Source organism: Capra hircus, chromosome 12 (assembly GCF_001704415.2).
Source record: "Capra hircus breed San Clemente chromosome 12, ASM170441v1, whole genome shotgun sequence".
Classification (NCBI taxonomy): Eukaryota; Metazoa; Chordata; class Mammalia; order Artiodactyla; family Bovidae; genus Capra; species Capra hircus.
Window position 1 is genome coordinate 65112385 of NC_030819.1, and position 25762 is coordinate 65138146.

The window sequence follows — 25762 nt, forward strand, 5'->3', positions numbered from 1 at the left end:
GACCTCACCCTCACACCCCCTCCATTATTTATACTCATTTAGTTGTCCTTGGTCTACTAGGGTCTCCAGTGTCAGTTACTAATTTTCCATTTCCATGTTCTGGTCACTCTGAGTGAGTCACTAAGTTCAGCCTGTATTCAAGTGGACAGGAATTAAGCCCCACCTCCTGAAGAGGGTGGATAATCCAATACTAAGTCATTTGCTTTGTGGCTTGATTTGTTCTAGCTTTGGCCATTAGGAATTATTTCAGGTTGACTCCTATGTCCCTTTGACATGCCCTCATCCTTTTGTGTTTTGAGCAACTCCTTACTTTCTGGCAATACAAGAAGATGTTCATCTAGTACCTTCTCTGCCTCAGTGCCAGAATCAGCCATTTCTCTGAGGAGCGCTGGTTCCTTTCATGGGTTTAGAAACCAGGATCCGGGTTCTGGGTGTGATGTCACTGCTTATAGTCCCTCTAAGCAGACAGAGCTAGGAAATACATGTATATACTATCCCTGTATGTGACACTCCCTGGTGGTCCAGTGGTTAGGATTCCGCACTCATCGCCGAAGCCTGGGTTCATTTCCCTGTCTTAAGGCTTCCCTGGTGGCTCAGAAGGTAAAAAATCCACCTGCAATGCAGGAGACCTAGTGGGTGAGAAAGATCCACTGGAGAAGGGAATGGCAACCCACTCCAGTATTCTGGTCTGGAGAATCCCATGAACAGACGAGCCTGGTGATCGCAAAGAGCCGGACACAGCAACTAACACTTTCACGCATATCCAGAGGTGACTTCTGTATCTCTCCATCTGTTTTTTTTTTTTTTTTTAAAGCTCAATATGGGTTTGTTCTTACTGATGTCTTGGATTCTGATTCAATACCCTTGGGGTCATTCTAACCTTTCCTTTCCCTCCCCCACTCCCCTTGCTTTTCTGTATCTTCTCTTTGACAGTGAGAAACTTGGCTTGTACCGTCCACCATCCACTTACTCAGTTGTTCAACTCCAGTATGCATATAAAGCAGTTTCCAAATTGTTAACCCTCACCCCTGTGAAGAACAATTTACCAACTAAAATACAAAGTTTATGTCTTGCTCCTATTGTCTTTAGCCTTACACTTTCTAGTCAAAACACCATTTTCCAGAATGACTTATGTTAGCTCTTTTTTTTTTTTTTTTAAATCACTATCTTGAAGTCTATCAGCCAGACTTGCCTGTAAGTTTCCAGGAGGTTCCAGTGGAAGCATGGGTCAACAGTGGCCTGCTGCAGGCCCGGGGACACTGAATACAATAGACCTGGGAGCTGCTGGCATAAGTCCTTTTGAAGGAGGTCACCATTACCCCTACCTGGGGGTAATGAGGCCAAACTACAGGGAGGGAATACAGCCCCACCCATCAATAGAAAATTGGATTAAAGATTTACTGAGCAAGGCCCTGCCCATCAGACCAAGACCCAGATTGCCCTACAGCCAGTCCCTCCCATCGAGAAGCTTCCACAAGCCTCTTATCCACCATAGGGCAGACAGAATGAAAATCACAATCACAGAAAACAAGCCAAACTAATTACATGGATCACAGCCCTGACCAACTCAGTGAAACTATGAGCCATGCCATGTGGAACACTCAAGATGGACAGGTCACGGTGGAGAGTTCTGAAAAAACATGGTCCACTGGAGAAAGGAATGGCAAACCACTTCAGTTGTCTTGGCTTGAGAACCCCATGAACAGTATGAAAAGGCAAAAAGATATGATGCTGAAAGACGAACTCCCCAGGTCATTCAGTGCCTAATATGATACTGGAGAACACTGGAGAAATAGCTCCAGAAAGAATGAAGAGGCTGAGCCAAAGCAAAAACAATGCCCAGTTGTGGATGTGACTGGTGACGGAAGTAAAGTCCGATGCTATAAAGAACAATGTTGCATAGGAACCCGGAATGGTAGGTCCATGAATCAAGGTAAATTCAGTTCAGTTCAGTTAAGTCGCTTAGTCGTGTCCAACTCTTTGCCACCCTATGGACTGCAGCACGCCAGGCTTCTCTGTCCATAACCAACTCCTGGAGCTTGCTCAAACTCATGTCCATGAGTGATGCCATGATGCCATCCAACCATCTCATCCTCTGTCGTCCCCTTCTCCTCCCACCTTCAATTCTTCCCAGCATCAGGGTCATTTCCAATGAGTCAGTTCTTCCCATCAGGTGGCCAAAGTATTGGATTTTCCACAATAGCATCAGTCCTTCCAATGAATATTCAGGATTGATTTCCTTTAGGATGGACTGGTTGGATCTTCTTGCTGTCCAAGGGACTTTCAAGAGTCTTCAACACTACAGATGAAAAGCATTAATTCTTCAGTGCTCGGCTTTCTTTATAGTCCAACTCTCACATCCATATATGACTACTGGAAAAACCATAGCCTTGACTAGATGGACCTTTGTTGGCAAAGTAATGTCTCTGCTTTTTAATATGCTGTCTAGGTTGGTCATAACTGTAGGGAACAAGGTATAAAGAAGGTTGAGAAGTGCTTGCAAACGAGACTCAACCTTCTTTATACCTTGTTCCCTACACATAACTTTCCTTCCAAGGAGTAAGTGTCTTTTAATTTCAAGACTGCAGTCACCATCTGCAGGGATTTTGGAGCCCCCCAAATAAAGTCTGACACTGTTTCCACTGTCTCCCCATCTATTTCCCATGAAGTGATGGGACCAGATGCCATGATGTTCGTTTTCTGAATGTTGAGCTTTAAGCCAACTTTTTCACTCTCCTCTTTCACTTTCATCAAGAGGCTTTTTAGTTCCTCTTCACTTTCTGCCATAAGGGTGGTGTCATCTGCATATCTGAGGTGATTGATATTTCTCCCGGCAATCTTGATTCCAGCTTGTGCTTCTTCCAGCCCAGCGTTTCTCATGATGTACTCTGCATATAAGTTAAATACGCAGGGTGACAATATACAGCCTTGACGTACTCCTTTTCCCATTTGGAACCAGTCTGTTGTTCCATGTCCAGTTCTAACTGTTGCTGCCTGACCTGCATATAGGTTTCTCAAGAGGCAGGTCAGGTGGTCTGGTATATCTATCTCTTTTAGAATTTTCCACAGTTTATTGTGATCCACACAGTCAAAGGCTTTGGCATAGTCAATAAAGCACAAATAGATGTTTTTCTGGAACTCTCTTGCTTTTTCCATGATCCAGCGGATGTTGGCAATTTGATCTCTGGTTCCTCTGCCTTTTCTAAAACCAGCTTGAACATCTGGAAGTTCATGGTTCACCGTATTGCTGAAGCCTTGCGTGGAGAATTTTGAGCATTACTTTGCTAGCGTGTGAGATGAGTGCAATTGTGCGGTAGTTTGAGCATTCTTTGGCGTTGCCTTTCTTTGGGATTGGAATGAAAACTGACCTTTTCCAGTCCTGTGGCCACTGCTGAGTTTTCCAAATCCCGCTCAATTCTAAAACTGGGGAAAACTCAATTGTAAAACTGCCTTACTGCTCGGTTGTTGCAAAGTATAGAAATAATATATGCAAAGCATCTGGTACACCTTCAGCAGGCGAGAGCCGAATGCTTGTGGAGTGTTAGCAGAGGCGTCCGGACCTAAAGCAACCGAGCAAACTCCCCAGCCCCCGGCCCTCTTCCGGGTGGACCTTGTAGAGGCTCGCGCCCCGCGCCCCGCCCGTCCCGCGCGCAGCTCCGCCCCGGCAGCCAGCCCCGAGGCGCCGTGGCCCGGGGAACCCTGCTCCACCCAGGACGCTTCTCTCGCTCGAAGCAGGTAAGCAACGGGCGGCGCCCTCAGTCTGGACCCTGAGCTGCCCCCCCAGGCCTCCGGGAGCCGCTGGGAAAGGTGGAGCCCCCGCCTGGGAAGGCGCGCTCTGCCCGGGAGCTGCCTCGGGCCCGGAGCCGCGTCGGTCTCCATGGCAACGCGCTGCGCTCCGGGCTCCTGGCTCCTCCGAGGTCTGCAGCCCTCCAGCCCGCCGCCACCCGGAGTGTTCCTAACGGAGCGAGATTTCCCCCCCACCCCGAAACTTACGGGCTTCCACCCGCTGGTGCCTCCTGGGCGGGCGCCTCTCTGTTGTTCAGTTCCCACGCTGGTGGCTTTAAGTTCCCATTCCGCGTCCGCCTCCCTCAACACCGGGCCCTCAGGTGTCCCCAGCCTCCCCTGGCTGCGGAGCAGGCTCCCACTCTATACCCCTAATCGTCCCCTCTTCCTACACTGACACAGATTACTCAGAAGCATAACCTGTCTGCTCACTCAGTTTTTGGAAATCAGCTTGATGCCCGAACTGTAGTCGTGTGTGCGTGTGCGTGTGCGTGTGCGTGTGCGTGTGCGTGTGCGTTAGTCCCCATGGACTCTAACTCTCCAGGCTCCTTGCCATTCCCTTCTCCAGGGGATCTTCCCAATCAGCGATCAACCCAGGTCTCTGGCATTGTGGGCAGAATCTTTGCCTTCTGAGACACAAAGAAAGTAGTGGCCACCACAGTCTAATGGGAAAAAGGAATGGAACAGTTTACCCAAAGCCCCCAAGGCTGGTGGCTGGCAGAGGGGCTCCAGACCAGGCAGCTTTCAGAGAGGTGGGAGGGTGATCAGAGCCAAGTCTTGGACCTCCAGGACCTGCCAAAGACAGTTCAGAAACAACGCTATGGAGCTCCCCTTGTGGCTCAGTGGCCTGCCAACGCAGGAGAGGGATTGGTCCCTCTGTAACAGGAAAGAAAGGAGCAGGGCACCACTTTTGAAAGAATGACATAGCCCAAGGACACAGCATAAAACCGATTAGAATCAAATGGGGCAAGCTGGCAGACAGGACTAGACCTTGATCCTCAATCAGCAAGTGAAATGACACACCCAGAGGTGCCATGACAGTTCCAAAAAAAGTAAGTAAAGCCACTCAGTCGTGTGTCCAACTCTTTGTGACCCACCAGGCTCCTCAGGCCATGGGATTCTCCAGGCAAGAATACTGGAGTGGGCTGCCATTTCCTTCTCCAGGGGATCTTCCCCACCCAGGGATGGAACCCGAGTCTCCTGCATTGGAGGCAGACGCTTTAACCTCTGAGCCACCAGGGAAGCCATAGGCACTGTCAAAAGACCAAGGAGTGGGTGGTGGCCCAAATCCTGGAAATCTCTGCCCCTTCCCAAAAGTAGTTGGAATAACCCTCCCACTCATTAGCATATCTTACCCAGCCTATAAAAACTAATCACACCACATTTTGTGGCTGCACTTGCCCTCTGCGATGGCCCACACTCTGTCTGTGGAGTGTGCTTCTCTGTGTCTGAATAAATCCACTTCTTACCTGTCACTTTGTCTCTCACTGAATTCTTTCAGCGATGAGACATCAAGAACCTGAGCTTCATTAGGTCCTGAAACCAGGTACCGTGGGTTTTGGCTGAGTTTGAGTCCCAGCCACATGGGTTTGAGTCTTAATCGAAGGTAAACGGTTTCACCTCCCTGGCCCTGGAGGATCCCACATGCTGGGGAGCAGTCAAAACCCGTCAGTCAGAACTCCTGAGCCTGTGCTGTAGAGCCCTGGGAACTGCAAGTACTGACGCTCAGGTGCCCTGGAGCCTGTGCTCCGCAACGAGAGAGGCCACTGTAGTGAGAGGCTTGTGCACCGCCACTGTAGAGTGGCCGCTGCCCTCTGCAACTAGAGGAAAACCCACGTGGCACCGAAGACCCAGCACAGCCACAATAAATAAAATTAAAAAGAAAAGAAACAACCCGAAGGGACTCACTGGCCCATCTTCTTGCCCACGGGCTATTGAGGGTGTGTCTGTATTATAAGCACAGTGTTTCCCAGGAGACAGTAGAGGAGAAGGGATCACCCCACTTACCACCCAGGGGTAATTCATCTTCCCCTCTCAAGAAGCTAGGATCCTGGGCTGAGGATGACAAACCCAAACCAAAGGAGCTTAAGTGCCAAAAGGAATTTCAGGCCTTATATTAAAAACTGAAGGTAACTGACCCAGTAGGCATGGATGGGGCTTTTGGGGCCTCTTGCCATTCTGCATCTTATCAGATGAGTCTGAATGCCATAGTGCCTATCTTTATTATCAAGTCCATATTTCAGTCTGCCAGTGCTTGGTACTACCACATTAGAAGCAGGAGTGAAGGAGCAGGGAGTCACCTGCCAAGGACAGCCACAGACTTTTAGATCTCTGCTCCCAGGAGCAGTCTGGCCAGTGGAGGAATGATTTTTCCAAAAAGGTGAACAGTTCTTGGTAAATATCTGAGCAAACCAAGGTCCAATCAAGCCTCAGTTGACACGTAGTTGCATTCCCTGAAAATTCAGTATTAATTAAAATTGCACTAGTCGTATTTTGCATTTAGATGTAAAATAGTTTGGTAATAGCCACAGACAGTTATAAACCGATTTTTCCATGCACACGAATGTGTTCGGAGACTTTCTAAGGTGGTGAGACTGCTGGATAATCCTTTACTATGCAGGGCCGTCCCTTGCATCACAGAATCTTAGTATCTCAGACCTCGTGTGTGTGCTCAGTCGTGTCCAACTCTTTGCTACCCTGTGGACTGTATCCCGCTATCCTCCTCTGTCCCTGGAATTTTCCAGGCAAGGTTACTGGAATGCGTTGCCATCTCCTACTCCAGGGGATCCTCCCGACCCAGAAACTGAACCCACATCCTCTGTGTCTCCTGCATTGGTACGTGGATTCTTTATCACTGAGCCACCTGGGAAGTCCTATCTCAGACCTTGCTGTGCTTTGCTTAGCCACTCAGTCGTGTCTGACTCTTTGCGACTGGAGTGGGTTGCTTTTCCCTTCTTTGGGGGATCTTCCCAACCCAGGGATCAAACCCAGGTCTCCAGCACTGCGGGCGGATTCTTTACCGTCCAAGTCATCAGGGAGGCCAATGGCCTCAAAATGAGGTAGTATCTGCCTCTCCCATCTCTGCCAACAGGAAAAACTCTGGAAGTTTCCAAACTGTCCCATAGGGGGCAGTGCTTCCCCTTTGAGAAAGGCAACTGTAAAACCACACAATGCAGAAGCTTTGTGCTTCCTGGAGGTGCCAAGATCAGGATATGATGTTTTTCTTTCTCAGAACAAACTTGAAAAACAGGAATGGTTATTTCCACTTTAGAAATTAGGAAAGTGAGGTTTTATGAAGTTAAGTGACTTGCCCAAGATCACCACACTAGGTTGTATCAAATGTGAACTGTAGCCCAAGTCTGACCCCCCGGGCCTGCTCTGTCTCACTTTGATCGTTTTACCTGTTCAGTTCAGCTCAGTTCAGTTCAGTCGCTCAGTCGTGTCCAGCTCTTTGCGACCCCATGAATCACAGCACACCAGGCTTCCGTGTCCATCACCAACTCCCGGAGTTCACTCCGGGATGTCCATCGAGTCCGTGATGCCATCCAGCCATCTCATCCTCGGTCGTCCCCTTCTCCTCCTGCCCCCAATCCCTCCCAGCATCAGAGTCTTTTCCAGAGTCAACTCTTCGCATGAGGTGGCCAAAGTACTGATGCTTCAGCTTTAGTATCATTCCTTCCAGAGAAATCCCAGAGCTGATCTCCTTTAGGATGGACTGGTTGGATCTCCTTGCAGTCCAAGAGACCCTCAAGAGTCTTCTCCAACACCACAGTTCAAAAGCATCAGTTCTTCGGCGCTCAGCCTTCTTCACAGTCCAACTCTCACATCCATACATGACCACTGGAAAAACCATAGCCTTGACTAGACGGACCTTTGTTGGCAAAGTAATGTCTCTTTTCAATATGCTGTCTAGACAGGTTGGTCATAACTTTTCTTCCAAGGAGTAAGTAAAATTCTCCAAGCCAGACTTCAGCAATACGTGAACCGTGAACTTCCAGATGTTCAAGCTGGTTTTAGAAAAGGAAGAGGAACCAGAGATCAAATTGCCAGCATCCACTGGATCATCGAAAAAGCAAGAGTTCCAGAAAAACATCTATTTGTGCTTTATTGACTATGCCAAAGCCTTTGACTGTATGGATCACAATAAACAGTGGAAAATTCTGAAAGAGATGGGCATACCAGACCACCTGACCTGCCTCTTGAGAAATCTGTATGCAGGTCAGGAAGCAACAGTTAGAACAGGCCATGGAACAATGGACTGGTTCCAAATCAGGAACGGAGTATGTCAAGGCTGTATATTGTCACCCTGCGTATTTAACTTCTATGCAGAGTACATCATGAGAAATGCTGGGCTGGAAGAAGCACAAGCTGGAATCAAGATTGCTGGGAGAAATATCAATAACCTCAGATATGCAGATGACACCAGCCTTATGGCAGAAAGTGAAGAGGAACTGAAAAGCCTCTTGATGAAAGTGAAAGAGGAGAGTGAAAATGTTGGCATCAAGCTCAACATTCAGAAAACGAAGATCATGGCATCCGGTCCCATCACTTCGTGGGAAATAGATGGGGAAACAGTGTCAGACTTTATTTTTTTGGGCTCCAAAATCCCTGCAGATGGTGACTGCAGCCATGGAATTAAAAGACGCTTACTCCTTGGAAGAAAGTTTTACCTGTAGCCACAAGGAAAGTTAGATGATTTCGTCTTGGCAAAATTAGAATGAAAGTTTTAGCAAAACAAGTTCTGTTACATTGTAGTGGTCAATTTTCTGAGTTCATGTGCAATAAAATTTCATTGCTCTCATTTCAGGTAACTCCATGGATTGGAGACCATGGATCAATATGACATGATTAAAGCCATTGGGGAAGGTGCCTTTGGGAAAGCGTACTTGGCCAAAAGGAAATCGGATAGCGAGCCCTGTGTTATAAAAGAGATCAATTTTGAAAAGGTGAAGTTAAGAAGTTACAATTCCTGTTCACTTTCAGTGCTATATTCAGTTGGCTTTTAATCCAATTTGTCAAGAAATGCATCTTTTTCTTTTTTTTTTAAACAAATATGAGTTGACTTTTGTTTGTTCCGTCTTCTAAATCCATTGTCCAAACAGCAACCAGTGATCTTGTTTTTATTTTAAATTTTTATTTTACTTTTTGGCCGCAACTGTCATCATGAGGGATCTTATCTTCCCCCACCGGGAACTGAACCCGTGCTTCCTGCAGTGTAAGCAGGGAGTCTTAACCACTGGACCAACAGGGAAGTTTGAAATGATTTCTTTTTTTTTCCAAAAGAAAAGAAAAAGCAATGTTATCACCCTGTCTACTCTGGTACTCCTTACAGTGATAACATCTTTTTTTAATATCCTATGGCATGTCTATGGGAGGCCCCTCCTCCCTAGCTCTGACTCCTCTCTTTTGCACAAGGGTGGTGCATTTCCTCTGTCACTCCTAATACAGGCCACCTCCACAAGGAGGAGGCAGTGGCAGCCCACTCCAGCACTCTTGCCTGGAAAATCCCATGGACAGAGGAGCCTGTAGGCTGCAGTCCATGGGGTCGCGAAAAGTCGAACACGACTGAGCGACTTCACTTTCACTTTTCACTTTCATGCATTGGAGAAGGAAATGGCAACCCACTCCAGTGTTCTTGCCTGGAGAATCCCAGGGATGGGGGAGCCCGGTGGGCTGATGTCTATGGGGTCGCACAGAGTCGGACACAACTGAAGCGACTTAGCAGTAGCAGCCACAAGGAGAACTTCCGCAAACATCCTATCTAAGACAACTCCCTGACTTTAATCACTCCTTATCACACCAGCCTGATTTATTTTCTGAGTAGCATTTACAATGATCTGGGATTACTCTGTTCATTTATTTCTTATGTGTCTCCTCTAGCATGCAGAACCATGCTGGCACATAATATTGCTCAAGAATGTTGCTCAAAAATATTTACGAAATGCACTGAAGGAATGGAAGGAAACCATATATTATTGTTAATCTGGTATTTTTGGAGAATAATTAAATATATTTAATTTAAGAGGAATTATTTTGGCTAAATTCCCTAGAAACTTTTCCTAATTAAGAAAATAGTGTGTGTAGAATGGCCACCTGTTGTGGACAGCAGACTCACTGGAAAAGAGGGCATCTGCCTTCATTCTTTCCCTGATGCTGGGAAAGAGAGAGGGTAGACAGAGAAGAGGGCATCAGAGGGCGAGATGGATGGATGGCATCACCGATGCAGTGGACGTGAACTTGGACAAACTTTGGGAGATGGTGAGGGATGGGGAGGCCTAGTGTGCTGCAGTCCATGGGGTCACAAAGAGTCGGACGTGACTGGGCGACTGAACAACAACATGTTAGAATGATGCAATTTTTGTAAAAATACATGTGTTCTCTCTGATTATAGGTATGTATATTCCCAGAGATATATTCCCACAGGTATAAGAAACACACTAGATAGTCTCATCTAGATGGAATATGGGGTTATGAGTGATTTTTGCCTCATGCTTTTGTATCAGTTCACTCTGAAGATTAGCTTTGACAGCCCTCTCTGATTTGTTCGCAAATTTCATTTCAACCTCCTCTTCACATCCTCTTCTTTTTTCCTACCTATAGATCCCTCCCACTCCAGCCTCTGTGCTTGCCCAAGGGGCTCTTTTGTCCAAGAAGGTTTTTGCCTGCCCAACAAGACTCGACTTGTTCAAGGCTGAGCCCTAGGAGAGTTTCTAGGACTTTCCCACTCTAAGTAAATCTCTCTTTCTTTGTCAACTCCATAGATTTTATTCTTAATACTGTTATGATACTGAATGTTTTCTACTTTGCTGTGCTTTAGCTGTTTATTTTGTATCTTCTCCAAACTTTATCTTTGCAGGCAGAATCCATGTCTTTTTCATCTTGGTATTCCAAATAGCAGCTAAGAATGCTTCGCACCTGCAGCGGTTCAGTAAACCCTTATTGGATTGACAATTCAGTGCATAGATACTTGCAGGCCTTCTAGCTCTGTTGTTAAGCTGGTACATACTTTGTTGTTGCTGTTCAATTGCTCAGTTGTGTCCGACTCTTTGTGACCTCATGGACTGTGATGCCATCCAACCATCTCATCCTCTGTTGTCCCCTTCTCCTCCCGCCTTCAGTCTTTCCCAGCATCAGGGCCTTTTCAAATGAGTCAGCTCTTCACATCAGGTGGCCAAGTATTGGAGTTTCAGCGTTAGCATCAGTCCTTCCAATGAATATTCAGGACTGATTTCCTTTTAAGATTGACTGTTTGGATCTCCTTGCAGTGCCAGGGACTCTCAAGAATCTTCTCCAACACCACAGTTGAAAAGCATCAATTCTTCGGTGTCAAAAGCACCAGTGTTAAAAATTATAAAACCATTTAAATTCTAAGTAAAGAAAAAGCCATCTGGGAGGTGAATCCTCTATAGAAATATATATTAATGCGTTTTTAACATCTCTGTTATTCTTTAGTATATATAATTAAACAAACTGACTTTATATATTTCTAATAGAGCACTGAATTTTTTCACTCGTGAAAACCCTAGTCTCCATGCTGTAAATAAGTAGAATTTATATGAGGGAGGCTGTTCTTATCATTGTTTTCCTGTATCTCTTTGTGTTACCAAATTTGCCTGGCAACATCTGTGTCACAGAATTAATATTTATTACTTCTTCCTTTCTACCTTATTGTAGTTTTTCATTCTTATCTAGAGAAATTTACGTGTCTTCTCAGCTCTCCAGCATCTCTCCATGAAACAAACTCTAGACTCCAGAACTTAAATTGCCAGTTTTTTTTTAAACAGGTACCAAAAAGCTATGTATTTTCTCTTATCATCCTACCATTATCAAGCATATTCTTTTATATCTTGCCTTCAAAAATGTATCCTTTTTTATTGTGAACATTAAAATATTCATTGAAGAAATTTTGAAAAAACTGTAGGGAAAAATAAGACTATTTAGAGGAAAATAAAAAATCACAACTCCTCTCTTTATCACTGTTAACATTATGGTGAACTTCTCTCCAGGCTACTTTTAATGCATAAATGTACTTATAAGTTATTAGATTATATTTGAATGATTTATGTCATGTTGGATATACTCTTTTATATCAGCCTTTACCCTTAGTATATTGTAAACATTTTCTCATTTCAATGTTTTCATGTAATAAAATGTTCTCATACAGTAACATCAAATGTTTACAGTAGTAGTGGACACCTAGCATAAGTCATGTTATCTCAAGTGTTTTACTTATATTAATCTATTTAATCCTCACAACAACCCTAAAAGGTGGATCTCATTATCCTCATTGTTCAGGTGAAAGGGGTGGGGCTCAAGGAGGTTAAGTGATTTGCTTAGTGACCAACAGACCCTTCTAACTCTTCTCCTGCTCTTTCTGCTGTAACACTGTTCTTCCCTGGATTGTTGATGACTGCATAGTGTGACATTAGGTTCAAAATATTGTACCATAATTTATCTAACTCTATTTTCAGATAATTATATTACTTGGGTTTTTGCTATGATTAAATCGCATTTAACATATAGAATAAGTTACTTTTCTTAAGCAAACTGTGTATTTATGTTTATCTACATGTACATTAAATAAAAAGGTCTAACAATTTACAGCAATTACTTTTAAGGAATCAGTTGGAAGGAGAGGAGGAAGTTTTAACTGTTATCTTATTCACTTCTATCTGACTTACAATATTTTTTCAAATCATAAGTATATATTGTTAATTGAAAACTAATAATAAAAAACCTAATAGTAAAGCACTGTAGTGAAGGCTTTTGTATGAGAACATTTGGGGACATACATTTCTGATTATTTTCTTTGGATAAATTTCTAGAAGCATTAATAAGTTAAAAATAGGAGCATATGAAGTCTCTTTTAGACATTAAAAAGTTGTTTTCCTGGAAAGATTTTTTTACCATCTTATATAAATATTTACCCCAGAAATATACGAGTGCCATTTTCTGCTTTCTGGTTAACTATGGGTATTAACATTCTTTTGTCTTCACCAATTTCACAGATGAAACATTATATTAAATTTTGTTTTAGTCTTTTTTCTTCTGACTACTGAGTGAGGTTGAATCTTTCTATTTCTGAGCCATTTTTAACTTCTTTTATTTTTTTGAGAGTAACTTCTTTTATTTTTTTGAGAGTTGTCTAGTCAGGTATTTTCCCTTATTTCTATTGGCATACATAGTTGCTTTTTTTTTCTTTTTTTTTTTTTGATTTGCCAGAACTCCTTAATTGTTATAAATACAAGAATCTGTCATACATATTGTCAGTATTTTTACCTAACTATAAAAATGCAGTTCTATGCCTGTGCTTTCCTTTCAATTTTGTTTCTAATATTCTTTTGAAAAAATAGTAGTTATACATTAACGTAGTTAAGTAGCTAAGTCTGTTCACCCAGTAGGCATAATTCAGTTATTTTTATTTTGAAATTCATATGTACTAGTTATGCAGTTTAAACTGGGGAGAAAGGAACTGAAGCTCAGAAGACTTAGGTAATTTACTGAAGGATACGTAGCTAGGAGACAGTAAAGCTTGGATTGAGAATGTTAACTTTTTGTTTTTTTAATTGTTAAATCTAAATGAGGATGGGAAATCGGGGAACTCACACATTATGTGTGAGCCAAATGTTGAAGGTCACTACAGAGGGAACAGTGGAGAGGACCAGTGACCTGGAGGGTGGGACAGCCGGACCAGAAGTCAGCGTAGAAACGATGAGGTATCAAGAATGGGGAAGAAAAGGTAGGAATGAGATGTGACCACTGTCACTGGCACCAAAACATTTGAAAAATATTGTCCGTAGATGAGTAATAGAATAAGAGGATACATCAGGGAGTGAGGGCAGGAGAGAAATAGGTGAGGGAGATTAAGAGGTACAAACCTCCAGTTGCAAAATAAAGGAGTTATGTGTATGAAATGTACAGCATGGGGAACATAGTAATTATGCAATATCTTCATATAGTGACAGATGGTAGCTAATGAAGGTCACTTTGAAATGCATAGAAAGTTTAAATCACTATGTTATGTGATGAAAACTGACATAGTGTTATAGGTCAATTAGATCAAAATTGTGGTATGGGGAGGGAGAATTGGATGAAGGTGGTCAACAGGTACAAACTTCCAGTTATGAAATAAATAAGAACTACAGATGTAATGTACAACATGGTAAATACAATTAACACTGCTGTTTGTTATATATGAAAGTTGTTAAGAGAGTAAACCCTGCACTATTGTCACAAGGTTAAAAAAAAATCGTTTTTCTGTTTCTTTAATTTTGTATGTATATGTGATTGTCACGCGAGTGTATGTTCCTCGGTTCTTTGTCTCGTCACAACAAAGATTTGGAGTGACGGACATTAAAGCCCCCTCGGCGTGTCACAGCTCTCAGGTCTTGGATAGACCGTGTTATAGCTCTCAGGTCTCAAATGAACCGTGGTATAGCTCTTAAACAAATCAGTGTTACAGCTCTATTTTATTTAGAAGATAGCAGGAAAATCCATCTTCGAGGCGTGAGGGCACGTCGATCTAAAGACACGAGGAGAAGAGCACCCCAGAGCGCCGGAGAGAGAGAGAGCTGGCTCTGGCTCCTGTATTTATACGTTTCTCTCTCCCTGGGCCTGTCCTATGTAAATTGGGCCAGCCAGGAGTGTTGCTTGTTTTACCTGAGGTCCTCGGACCTTCTTCTGTTTCATTTTCGAGGGCTTTTCCCTTCCTTCTCTGTAGCCACCGCCATTTTGGACTCCTTTTCCCTGTTCTGCCTACCTAACATGATGATGGATGTTTGCTAAACTTATTGTTCGAATTATTTCGTGGTGTGTGTAAGTCAAATCATTATGGTATATACCTTAAAAGTATACAGTGCTGTATGTCATTATATCTCAATAAAACTGGGAGGAAAGGTAATAATAAAAGCAAATTAATTAGTTTTTTAAAAAAGAAAAGAAAATATATCAAGTCGAAAATGAAGTCACAAGAGACAAATTTTATTTGAAAACGAAAAATGTAGTAATCTTAACATAGAACTTTACTGGTCTGATTTACGTGATGTGTGACATTTAATTTTTTCAGATTTCATTTGTTTCTTCTCAGCTGTGATTGCTGCTGGAACACTGCATTTTTTTTTAACCAATTCTTGGCAACCCACTCCAGTACTCCTGCCTGGAAAATCCCATGGACAGAGGAGCATGGTGGACTACAGTCCACGGGATCGCAAAGAGTCGGACACGACTGAGCGACTTCACTTTCACTGTGCTGCCAAAAGATAAATATTTAAATAACTTTCCTTGAGATGACTAAATAATTGGCTCTTTGCGATCCCGTGGACTGTAGCCCACCAGGCTCCTCAGTCCATGCGATTCTCCAGGCAAGAATACTGGAGTGGGTTGCCATTTCCTTTTCCAAAATAATTGACACAGTACACCAATTCAACTGAGCTTATAACACAGCAGAACTTTACCAGAAATATTTTCTTGTTTCTTGCCAATGACAATTGGCAAACCGTAGACTAGATACAAAACACTCTTAATTCTAGAAAGGTCATTTCCTGCCATTGAGAGATCAGTTTCAGAAATGCCATTAAAAGTCAGTGAAATCTTGGAGAATTTTCGATGACAGTGAGCAGAAAGCCTATTCATGAAAGCGATTATCTTTATAGACTACTTTGTCTCTTAATATAATTTAGATGCCCATCCAAGATAAAGAAGCTTCCAAGAAAGAAGTCATTCTTCTGGCAAAGATGAAACATCCCAACATTGTAACCTTCTTCAATTCATTTCAAGGTTTGACTTCTTATATTCTTTAAGTATTTTAATTAAGTGTCGGCATGTAGATATCCATATAAGATAGGATCCTGAGAACTGTGTATGAATTAATTTCTGTGACTGGATTCATTGTCCCATTTACTTAAATTTATTTTTCATCATCTTGATTTATACTCTGCTGAGTTTTTGTAGTCAGTTTTCCTAAATTTCTGTAAGTTTTCCCACCTGTCTTTAATTTTTACTCCCTCAAATAGTTAATAATGGCTGTCTTAGCTTTGCTGCAATAAGAACTTCCGGTGGCCTACAAGAATACCATCTGTGTCTCACTCATGTTACATGTTGGCTGTGGTTGAGGAGGGTCTTTTTTATGTTTTAATTAAAAAATTAAGAACATTTTTTGTCCACACCACGTAGCTTATGGGATCTTAGCTGTCCCCAACCAGGAATCTTCCCAACCAGGGCCCACCTCAGTGAAAGCACCAAGTTCTAACCACTGGTCTCGCCAGGGAATTCCCTGATGGGGATTTTAAAGCTGAAGGAGCAGCTCGGATAGGAAGCAGGCTGTTCTGAACAAAAGGGCAGGACACAGAGCCCACCACGTCCTCACTCTCAGAGCCCTGCTAGCATGTGGCATGCTTCTTACCGCTCCCATGTGCTCGCGTTCTGGGTGCAAAGCAGACACTCAGCCAACCCTGAGAACGGGCTGATGTGTCCAGGGCCAGTGAGTGGCGCAGTGCAGTCCTCTTTCAGGGAGGCAGCCAAGCCGCTGGCCAGAATAGAGGGGAAACTTGAAGGAAGCAAGCCTTCGCCTCTGTGCACCTGAGTACATTTCTTCTGCCTTCATCCGTTACTCGACTCCAGAGGTAAAAAAAAAAGAAAAAAGCAATGGTCAGAGACCATTCATTCACTTAACAAAAATTTACTGAGTGCTTACTGTATGCATTTTTCTAGGTACCAGGAATACATCCGTGAACAAAGAAAACAAACAAAAACCCCTGTCCTTTGTGACTCTTACACTGTAGTGGGAAGAGACAGATCGTAAACACAGGCAGCATGTCAGGTGTTTCCAGGCTGTGTCGGGGCTGTATATGCCCACAGTTCACCCGGCACCCAGCACGGGGTGGGGTAAGGGGTGGGGCACTGTGGACTGGAATTCAGAGGTTGGAAGTAGTTCATGGAGCAGGAATGTTACCTAGATATCTTCAAGCACCATCAGGGGTGTACTAATAAAAATCAGTACTTTTTTTTTTTTTTTTTTTTGCTTCACTGTGGCATGTAGGGCCTTAGTTCCCTGACCAGGGATCGAACCCACACCCTTGCAGTGAAAACGCAGTGTCTTAATCACTGGACCTCCAGGGAAGCCCCAGTCAACAAAATTTAAAAGCTACTTTTTGAGCTTCTGCACTCTGCAGGGCACTGTGTTTCTTACAAATCAAACCACTGCATCCAAAATAGCTTTCTGAGCCAACTATAGATTCAATTCATGTATATGTATGGCTGAGTCCCTCTGCTGTTCACCTGAAACTACCGAATCAGCTATATCCCAATAAAAATGCTTTTGGTGTTAAAAATAAATAAAGAAAAATTTAATGATTTGGGGGAAAAAAAAAACAACAAAAAAAACCAAAATAGCTTTCTGTGTTTCTTACAAATGAAAACTGGGTACAGCCTCTAAAAGACCGCTCAGGACGCGTCTGAGGTCTCTGGGAGTCGACAGTACACATGAGCAGGGAGCCCAGTTGTATCGAGTAACTTTTAAGGGGCAGCCACTGAGTAAGGTGCCCTCTTTTCCTGTTCATTGGTTCCTACAGTGACACCAGACAACAGCCTTCCTTTCCCTCACTCTGTGGGTTATTTCTGTGGCTCTCTCCGTCTGGTAAGTCTCCGCTCGTTGTCAGGCCTTCTCTGAGAGCACAATCCAAGCTACAGTCCCCTGTGCAGGATCTTGCCAGCACTTCGGTACCATGAATGTGTCCATTCATGTACAATGTTAGGAATTGGTCTAAGATTTGTCTCCCTTTGAGACAGGAAACAGAATGGATTCTTTTGCTCACCACTTGCTGCTCAGCATCTGGCACATAGTAGGTGCTCAGGCACATTATTGGAATGACTACTTGGGCTGCCTGGACCATTTAGGAGAGTGGAGTCTGTCCTTATGCCATGCGAATTGGACATTTGAGGCTGGTTTACGCTGGATACCCTTATCAAATGAGAGGTCATTTTTTTACAGCATCAATAATCTTCGCTGACTTTGTTTATGTTGTAAACCTAAACTTTCTCATGACCCCCTCTTCCTTTTCATAACTAGAGCACCCCTGTGTTTAGGAAAACCAGAGCTATTGTGATGCCTTTGTGTCTTGCCTGGCAGATCGTTGGAACTTGAAACACTGAGCTTGTCTGAAAGCCTCAGAGGTCTTTGTAACGCCTGGCTGTAGAGAGTATGGGGAAGGCCTTTGTTTATCCTCCAACAGCTCATCTCTAAACAAAAGAGCCACAGCTCTAGTACATTACATGTTTGTCAATGGAAAGTAGAAGTTTTTATAAGTTTGAAGTAGCATCAGGAAAATAAGGAGAATGCACTAAGATTTTCTTAAGGCTAAATTAAAAAAAATACTTATATATGTATTTATTTGGCTGTGCTAGGTCTTAGTTGCGGCATGTGAACTCTTAGTTGAAGTGCGTGGGTTCTAGTTCCCTGATCAGGAATTGAGCCTGGGCCCCCTTCATTGGGGAGCTCAGAGTCATAAGCCTCTGGACCACCAGAGAAGTCCCCTTCAGGCTCAGTTAATTCCACTTAAATTCCTTCAGTAAATATTTATAAAGTACCTCCAATAGGCTGAACACAGCCTGGGTCTTGGGGGTAAATCAATGAGCAAAATGGGTCCGCATCCCCACACTGCTCTTTTCCGTTGCTGTATGACCAGCGAACAGGAATGTAGTGGCTTAAACAGGCGCCGCCCAATTTCTCTAGCTCTTCCAGAAGCCTGGGCCTGGTTTAGCTGGATTCTCTGCACAGGGTCTCACATAGTTGAAATCAAGATGGTGACTCTGTCTGCAACCTCCCTCACCCGAGGCCCAGAGTTCTCTTCCAGGCTTATGGAGGTTGTTGGGAGGTTTCATTTACTGCACTTGTAAGACTGAGATGTCTGCTTTCTTGCAGACTGTTAACTGGGGGTGGTCATCTTCTGCTAGAGACCAGCCTCCCTCCCTGTCACGTGGCCCCTGCAACAGGCCCTCTCCAGCATGGTGGCTCTGACTTCTAGATCCAGATTCAAGTGGTGCTTGTGATTAGGTCAAGCCCAGGTGTATAATCTCCTTTTCCTATTAACTCAAAGCCAGCTGCTTAGTAACTTTCATTATATCAGCAAATCCCCTTTACTGTGCAATGTGACATAATGATGGAGTGATATCCCGTATTTACAGGTTCCGTTCTCAGAGTTCACAGGGTGTGTGCATTAGGGTCACCTGAGAGTTCTACCTGCTCTTCAGCTGTGGTGTTCACATTCCAGGGGTAAAATGAGGGGTGCTGTGTGCTAAGTTGCTTCAGTCGTGACCGACTCTTTGCGACCCCATGGACTGTAGCCTGCCACGCTCCTCTGTCTGTGGGATTCTCCAGACAAGAATACTGGAGTGGGTTGCCATTTCCTCCTCCAGGGGATCTTCCCGACCCAGGGACTGAATCTGTGTCTCTTATGTCTCCTGCATTGACAGGCAAATTCTTTACCACTAGCGCTAGACAGGCAATAAATGTTAATACAACTATAAGTACATTATGTAGTTTGTTTTTTAAAATTATTTTTTAAAGAATATATTTTACTGATATGGCCTCATGGGGTCTTAGTTGTAGCCTGTAGGATCTTTGATCTTCATTGCAGTATGTGAGCTTTTAGTTGCAGCATTTGGGTGCTAGTTTCCTGACCAGGGATTGAACTCTGGCCCCTTGCATTGGAAGCTCAGAGTCTTTACCACTGGACCATCCAGGATGTCCCTGATAACCCCTTTAAAGTTGATTTAAGCTACTTGAAAGAAAGAGGTAGCAAATGATAGAATTTGGCAAGAAAAGTCTGACATTTAGTGGATACTCAAATAACTACAGAGCAAAATGCTAGAAAGATTAACAATTGGTAGCAAGCCTGATTTTGTGCTATTCCTTTATTAAGCTCCTTCCATGTGCCAGGTACAGGGAATGCAAAAGATCCAAGTATGGAGTCTCTCCTCAGGGCACAAACCAGTGGGAGAAACAAACAAGTTAATCGAAGTCCTTAACCTAATAAGAACCCATCTAATAGTTGTTTGGTAATGAAAAAACCTGATGAAGCAGAAAACCATACAAACTTATTTTAATCTGTAAATGCACAATCATTTGCCAGACTTTTGATGTAAGATCAAAGCCTTGTCTTTGATTATGAATCCACTTACTGGAGTTCTGAGTATTCTTTCTTTTATAGGTGCCCGTCATCTGCAATTTATAATTTCCAGTTTCTGTTCTTTAGAGTGGAGTAAGAATACACAGATACTCTCTGTGCACATTCCTTTGAAAGCTTCCCAGTTATTTTCCATTTGTCCCACCCAGCATTTAGCTTAATGATTTTGTTTTTTAAGCTACTCACTTTTACTGGGTCCTTCACGGCATTCAGTGTCATTCTTGTAGAAACAATCACATCTTTTTCCATTCATCTCTCATCACTTTGTATAAAAATTATGATAACAAGTATCAGTTCAGTTCAGTTCAGTTGCTCAGCCGTGTCCGACTCTTTGCTCTTTGCAACACGCCAGGCCTCCCTGTCCATCGCCAACTCCTGGAGTTTACTCAAACTCATGTTCATCCAGTCAATGATGCCCTCCAACCATCTCGTCCTCTGTTGTCCCCTTCTCCTCCTGCCTTCAATCTTTCCCAGCATCAGGGTCTTTTCAAATAGATTTGGGAATGCATGCACTGATCTTGGTAAGAATCAGTGAGAACAGAGGGAGCATAGTTGAGTCCAGGCACCACCAGGGTAACCTTGAGCAGCAACAGTCATCGAGGGTGCCCAGCAATCTAGTGTGTAGGTCAGGCAGAGGTCAGTTAAAAGAAATTTGACTGGGACTTCCCTGATGGTCCAGGTTAAGAATCCACATTGCGATGCAGAGGATGCAGGTTCGATTCCTGGTCGGGGAACTAAGATCCCACATGCTGTGGAGCAACTAAGCCTGTGCACCGCAACTACTAGGGTTGAGCGCTTTGGAGCCCATGTGCCCCAACTAGAGCGTCCATGGGCCACAGTGAAATTCCAAGTGCTGCAGCTAAGACCTGACTCAGCCAAATACATAAATAAAACATTAAAAAAAGAGTGTCACCAGTACTCAACAGTATAAATAAAAGTTTCTACTTCAAGTGAAGGGTCTGATCATTCTTTTAGCGGTGTTGAAAAAGATTCACAGCTGTTGTGTTACAGCCCATTTCCAGTCTCACATTTATTAAAAATAATTGCTCACATTTATTGAACTCTCATTATGGGCAGGTATTGTTCTAAATATGTGACATGGATTAACTCATTTAAAAGATGAAGTGAACAAAGATAAGGCGATCCCAACAGGAGTGTCTACATTATTATCTCCATCTGACAGATGAGAAAATGAAGCTCAGAAAAATTAAAATAACTTGCCCAGAGTCACAGAGCTAAGAAATTTAAGTGGTGAAGTGGGATTAGAGCCCAGTCCATCTTGATTCTACAGCCAGTTTTTTGCTATTATATTCTGCATTTTTCTGTTGCATTCTCCACCTTCTAGAACTTGAAAGGCAAGTAATTAGTAAATATTTGAAACCTATCCAGCATCAAATGAGGCCTTTTTTTACAGAGAACAACAGACTGTTTATTGTGATGGAGTATTGTGATGGCGGGGATCTCATGAAAAGGATCAGAAGACAACGGGGAGTGTTATTTAGTGAAGATCAGGTATAAACTCTTCCAATTTCCCTGTTCATTTATATTAGGGATTAAATTTATAATTTCATAAATAATAGACTGTGTTTATATGAAGCATGATTGGTAAAAATAACGGCTTGGTTTTTTTTTTACAATGTCAGTATTCATTTATTTTTTCTTTTTCTTTTTATCTTTTAAATTATGAAAAGTATGATAAAACATTTATAGGAGACTTGGAAAATACAGGGCAAAGTTACATATGGTCCTTCTATATATTATTAATACAATTATTTTTTTAAATAGATACATTAAGATTTTTATTGGGAGTTTCAATATCGAACTCTCAAAAATTTATAGAATGAATATACATAAAAGTGGAAGGATATGGTAGACCTTAAAAGCATCATGAACCAATTCAACATAATTAAGATTTATACAATTTTCACACAATAGTAGGATACAAATTCTGTTCAAGTTCCCATAGACCATAAACTAGGAGACCATGGGAATAGATCCAGGGACATAAAACAAGGTGAAGAAATTTCATGGTCTAAAGGCATTGAAATCATACAGAGTCTGTTATCACTGTGGAATCCTGTTAGAAATCAATATCAAAAGATATTTGAAAATAACCCACATATCTTCAAGTGCAGTCTGACATTTACCAAGAGAGATCTTCAACTTAGCCATCAAAGGCCTCAGTAAAGTTAGAAGACTGAAAAACAAGAGGGTGACTGCAGAGAAAAAAGCTTTAAATGAGAAATTAACCTAGCCTAGTGACATTGTACAGGAGACAGGGATCAAGACCATCCTCATGGAAAAGAAATGCAAAAAAAGCAAAATGGCTGTCTGGGGAGGCCTTACAAATAACTGTGAAAAGAAGGGAAGCGAAAAGCAAAAGAGAAAAGGAAAGATATAAGCATCTGAATGCAGAGTTCCAAAGAATAGCAAGGAGAGATCAGAAAGCCTTCCTCAGCGATGAATGCAAAGAAATAGAGGAAAAGAACAGAATGGGAAAGACTAGAGATCTCTTCAAGAAAATTAGAGATACCAAGGGAACATTTCATGCAAAGATGGGCTCGATAAAGGACAGAAAGGGTATGGAGCTAACAGAAGCAGAAGATATTAAGAAGAGGTGGCAAGAATACACAGAAGAACTGTACAAAAAAGATCTTCATGACCCGGATAATCACGATGGTGTGATCACTCAACTAGAGCCAGACATCCTGGAATGTGAAGTCAAGTGGGCCTTAGAAAGCATCACTATGAACAAAGCTAGTGGAGGTGATGGAATTCCAATTGAGCTATTGCAAATCTTGAAAGATGATGCTGTGAAAGTGCTGCACTCAATATGCCAGCACATTTGGAAAACTCAGCAGTGGCCACAGGACTGGAAAAGGTCAGTTTTCATTCCAATCCCAAAGAAAGGCAATGCCAAAGAATGTTCAAACTACCACACAATTGCACTCATCTCACTCACTAGTAAAGTAATGCTCAAAATTCTCCAAACCAGGCTTCAGCAATACGTGAACTGTGAACTTCCAGATGTTCAAGCTGGTTTTAGAAAAGGCAGAGGAGCCAGAGATCAAATCACCAACATGCGCTGGATCATGGAAAAAGCAAGAGAGTTCCAGAAAAACATCTATTTGTGCTTTATTAACTATGCCAAAACCTTTGACTGTTTGGATCACAATAAACCGTGCAAAATTCTGAGAGAGATGGGAATACCAGACCACCTGACCTGCCTCTTGAGAAATATGTATGCAGGTCAGGAAGCAACAGTTAGAACTGGACATGGAACAACAGACTGGTTCCAAATCAGGAATGGAGTACGTCAAGGCTGTATATTGTCACCCTGCTTATTTAACTTATATGCAGAGTACATCATGAGAAACGCTGGGCTGGAAGAAGCACAAGCTGGAATCAAAATTGCCGGGAGAAATCTCAATCACCTCAGATATGCAGATGACACCACCCTTATGGCAGAAAGTGAAGAGGAACTAAAAAGCCTCTTGATGAAAGTGAAAGAGGAGAGTGAAAAAGTTGGCTTAAAGCTCAACGTTCAGAAAGCAAAGATCATGGCATCCGGTCCCATCACTTCATGGGAAATAGATGGGGAAAGAGTGGAAACAGTGTCAGACTTTATTTTCTGGGCTCCAAAATCACTGCAGATGGTGACTGCAGCTATGAAATTAAAAGATGCTTACTCCTTGGAAGGGTTATGACCAACCTAGATAGCATATTCAAAAGCAGAAACATTACTTTTCCAACAAAGGTCCGTCTAGTCAAGGCTATGGTTTTTCCATTGGTCATGTATGGATGTGAGAGTTGGACTGTGAAGAAAGCTGAGCACCAAAGAGCTGATGCTTTTGAACTGAGGTGTTGGAGAAGACTCTTGAGAGTCCCTTGGACTGCAAGGAGATCCAACCAGTCCATCCTAAAGGAGATCAGTCCTGGGTGTTCATTGGAAGGACTGATGCTGAAGCTGAAACTCCAGTACTTTGGCCACCTCATGCGAAGAGTTGATCATTGGAAAAGACTCTGATGCTGGGAGGGATTGAGGGCAGGAGGAGAAGGAGACGACAGAGGATGAGATGGCTGGATGGCATCACCTACTCGATGATGAGTTTGAGTGAACTGGGGAGTTGGTAATGGACAGGGAGGCCTGGCGTGCTGCGATACATGGGGTCGCAAAGAGTCAGACATGACTGAGTGACAGAACTGAACTGAACTGAGAACATGTTTGCATTTGAACTTAAATTGAATCTCTGTTTGAGAGTGAACTTTGCTTGAGAAAAAGACAGCATCTTATTTTTGGACAATCTCATGTAGGATGCCCCTGAGATGGATCTTAATGGCTGAAAAAAAAGTGAATGAGAATGTTCCTTAGCCACTTCAAATGTGATGTATTTATAGCTTCACTCATCTTCCTTTTACCAGTGAGTATGCTGTTTTAAAATAGATTTCCCACTTTGCTGGGGAGGATAGAAGCTCATTTTAGCAATGGCTATTTAGTTTCTTTGGTTATTAAGAGAGAGAAGAGAAAAGGTGAAGAGTAATGGCCTCAATTCCGATTTTCTCTGAGCACAAACACATTTTTCTTCTGTACACTGAGCATCCTCTGATACTCTCTTGGAACTTTTATTCATGAAGGAGACAGGTGTTTGTAGTGGGGAAGAACTGGACTCCCGGCCTGTGTGATTGAAGGGAAAGGCCTCAGCCACAGCAGGACATAAGAATGGCCTGCCAGCTTTCTTCAAGCCCTTTGTTTCTCTGTTCTCTTTTAGGACACAATTGAGCATCTTCACTTTCACTTTTCACTTTCATGTATTGGAGAAGGAAATGACAACCCACTCCAGTGTTCTTGCCTGGAGAATCCCAGGGACGGGGGAGCCTGGTGGGCTGCCGTCTCTGGGGTCGCACAGAGTTAGACACGACTGAAACAACTTAGCAGCAGCAGCTGCAGCAGGAATATTTATTCTTTAATCATTCATACATTCACGACATTGAACTTTAAATCAAAGAGGAAATTATCTGAGCTCTTAAATGCTGCTGCTGCTGCTAAGTTGCTTCAGTCGTGTCTGACTCCGTGCGACCCCATAGACGGCAGCCCACCAGGCTCCCCTGTCCCTGGGATTTTCCAGGTAAGAACACTGGAGTGGGTTGCCATTTCCTTCTCCAAAGCATGAAAGTGAAAAGTGAAAGTGAAGTCGCTCAGTCATGTCTGACTCTTTGCGATCCCATGGACTGCAGCCTACCAGGCTCCTCCGTCCATGGGATTTTCCAGGCAAGAGTGCTGGAGTGGGGTGCCATTCCATTCTCTGCAGTATCCCTAACCTCTGTAAATTTAATCAAGCATTCTCCCTATGCTCATTGACATTATATATTAAATTCTATAGTTGTAGAAACTCTCTTTCTTCTTATCTGGGTATTATTTTGCCACATTTAATAAAAATCCATTACATAAGTTTGAATTACATTTCCCATGGTTGAGAAAGAACTAAAATTACAACTGATGGATTTTCCTGGTGGTCCAGTGGTTAAGATTCTTCACTTCCAGCGCAGGGGACAAGGTCCCTGGTCGGTGAACTAAGGACTTCCCTTGTGGCTCAGACAGTAAAGAATTTGCCTGCAATGTGGGAGACCCGGATTCGATCCCTGGGTTTAGGAAGATCCCCTGGAGAAAGGAATGGCTACCCACTCCAGTATTTTTGCCTGAAGAATCCCCCAGGACAAAGGATCCTGGCACGGGATCCAGTCCATGGGATCGCAAAGAGTCGGACACAACTAAAATGACTTAACACACATGCCCTGGG

General features: G+C 43.0%; 1 protein-coding gene across 1 annotated transcript in view; it reads left to right on the forward strand.

Moving 5' to 3' along the window:
• NEK5 (NIMA related kinase 5) overlaps positions 8613-25762 on the forward strand; it is a 47586-nt gene continuing 30436 nt past the window's right edge. Inside the window, exons 1-3 of the mRNA XM_018056310.1 lie at positions 8613-8729; positions 15462-15558; positions 21379-21476. Coding sequence (XP_017911799.1) covers positions 8613-8729; positions 15462-15558; positions 21379-21476 — 312 coding nt within the window. The remainder of the gene's footprint in view (positions 8730-15461; positions 15559-21378; positions 21477-25762) is intronic.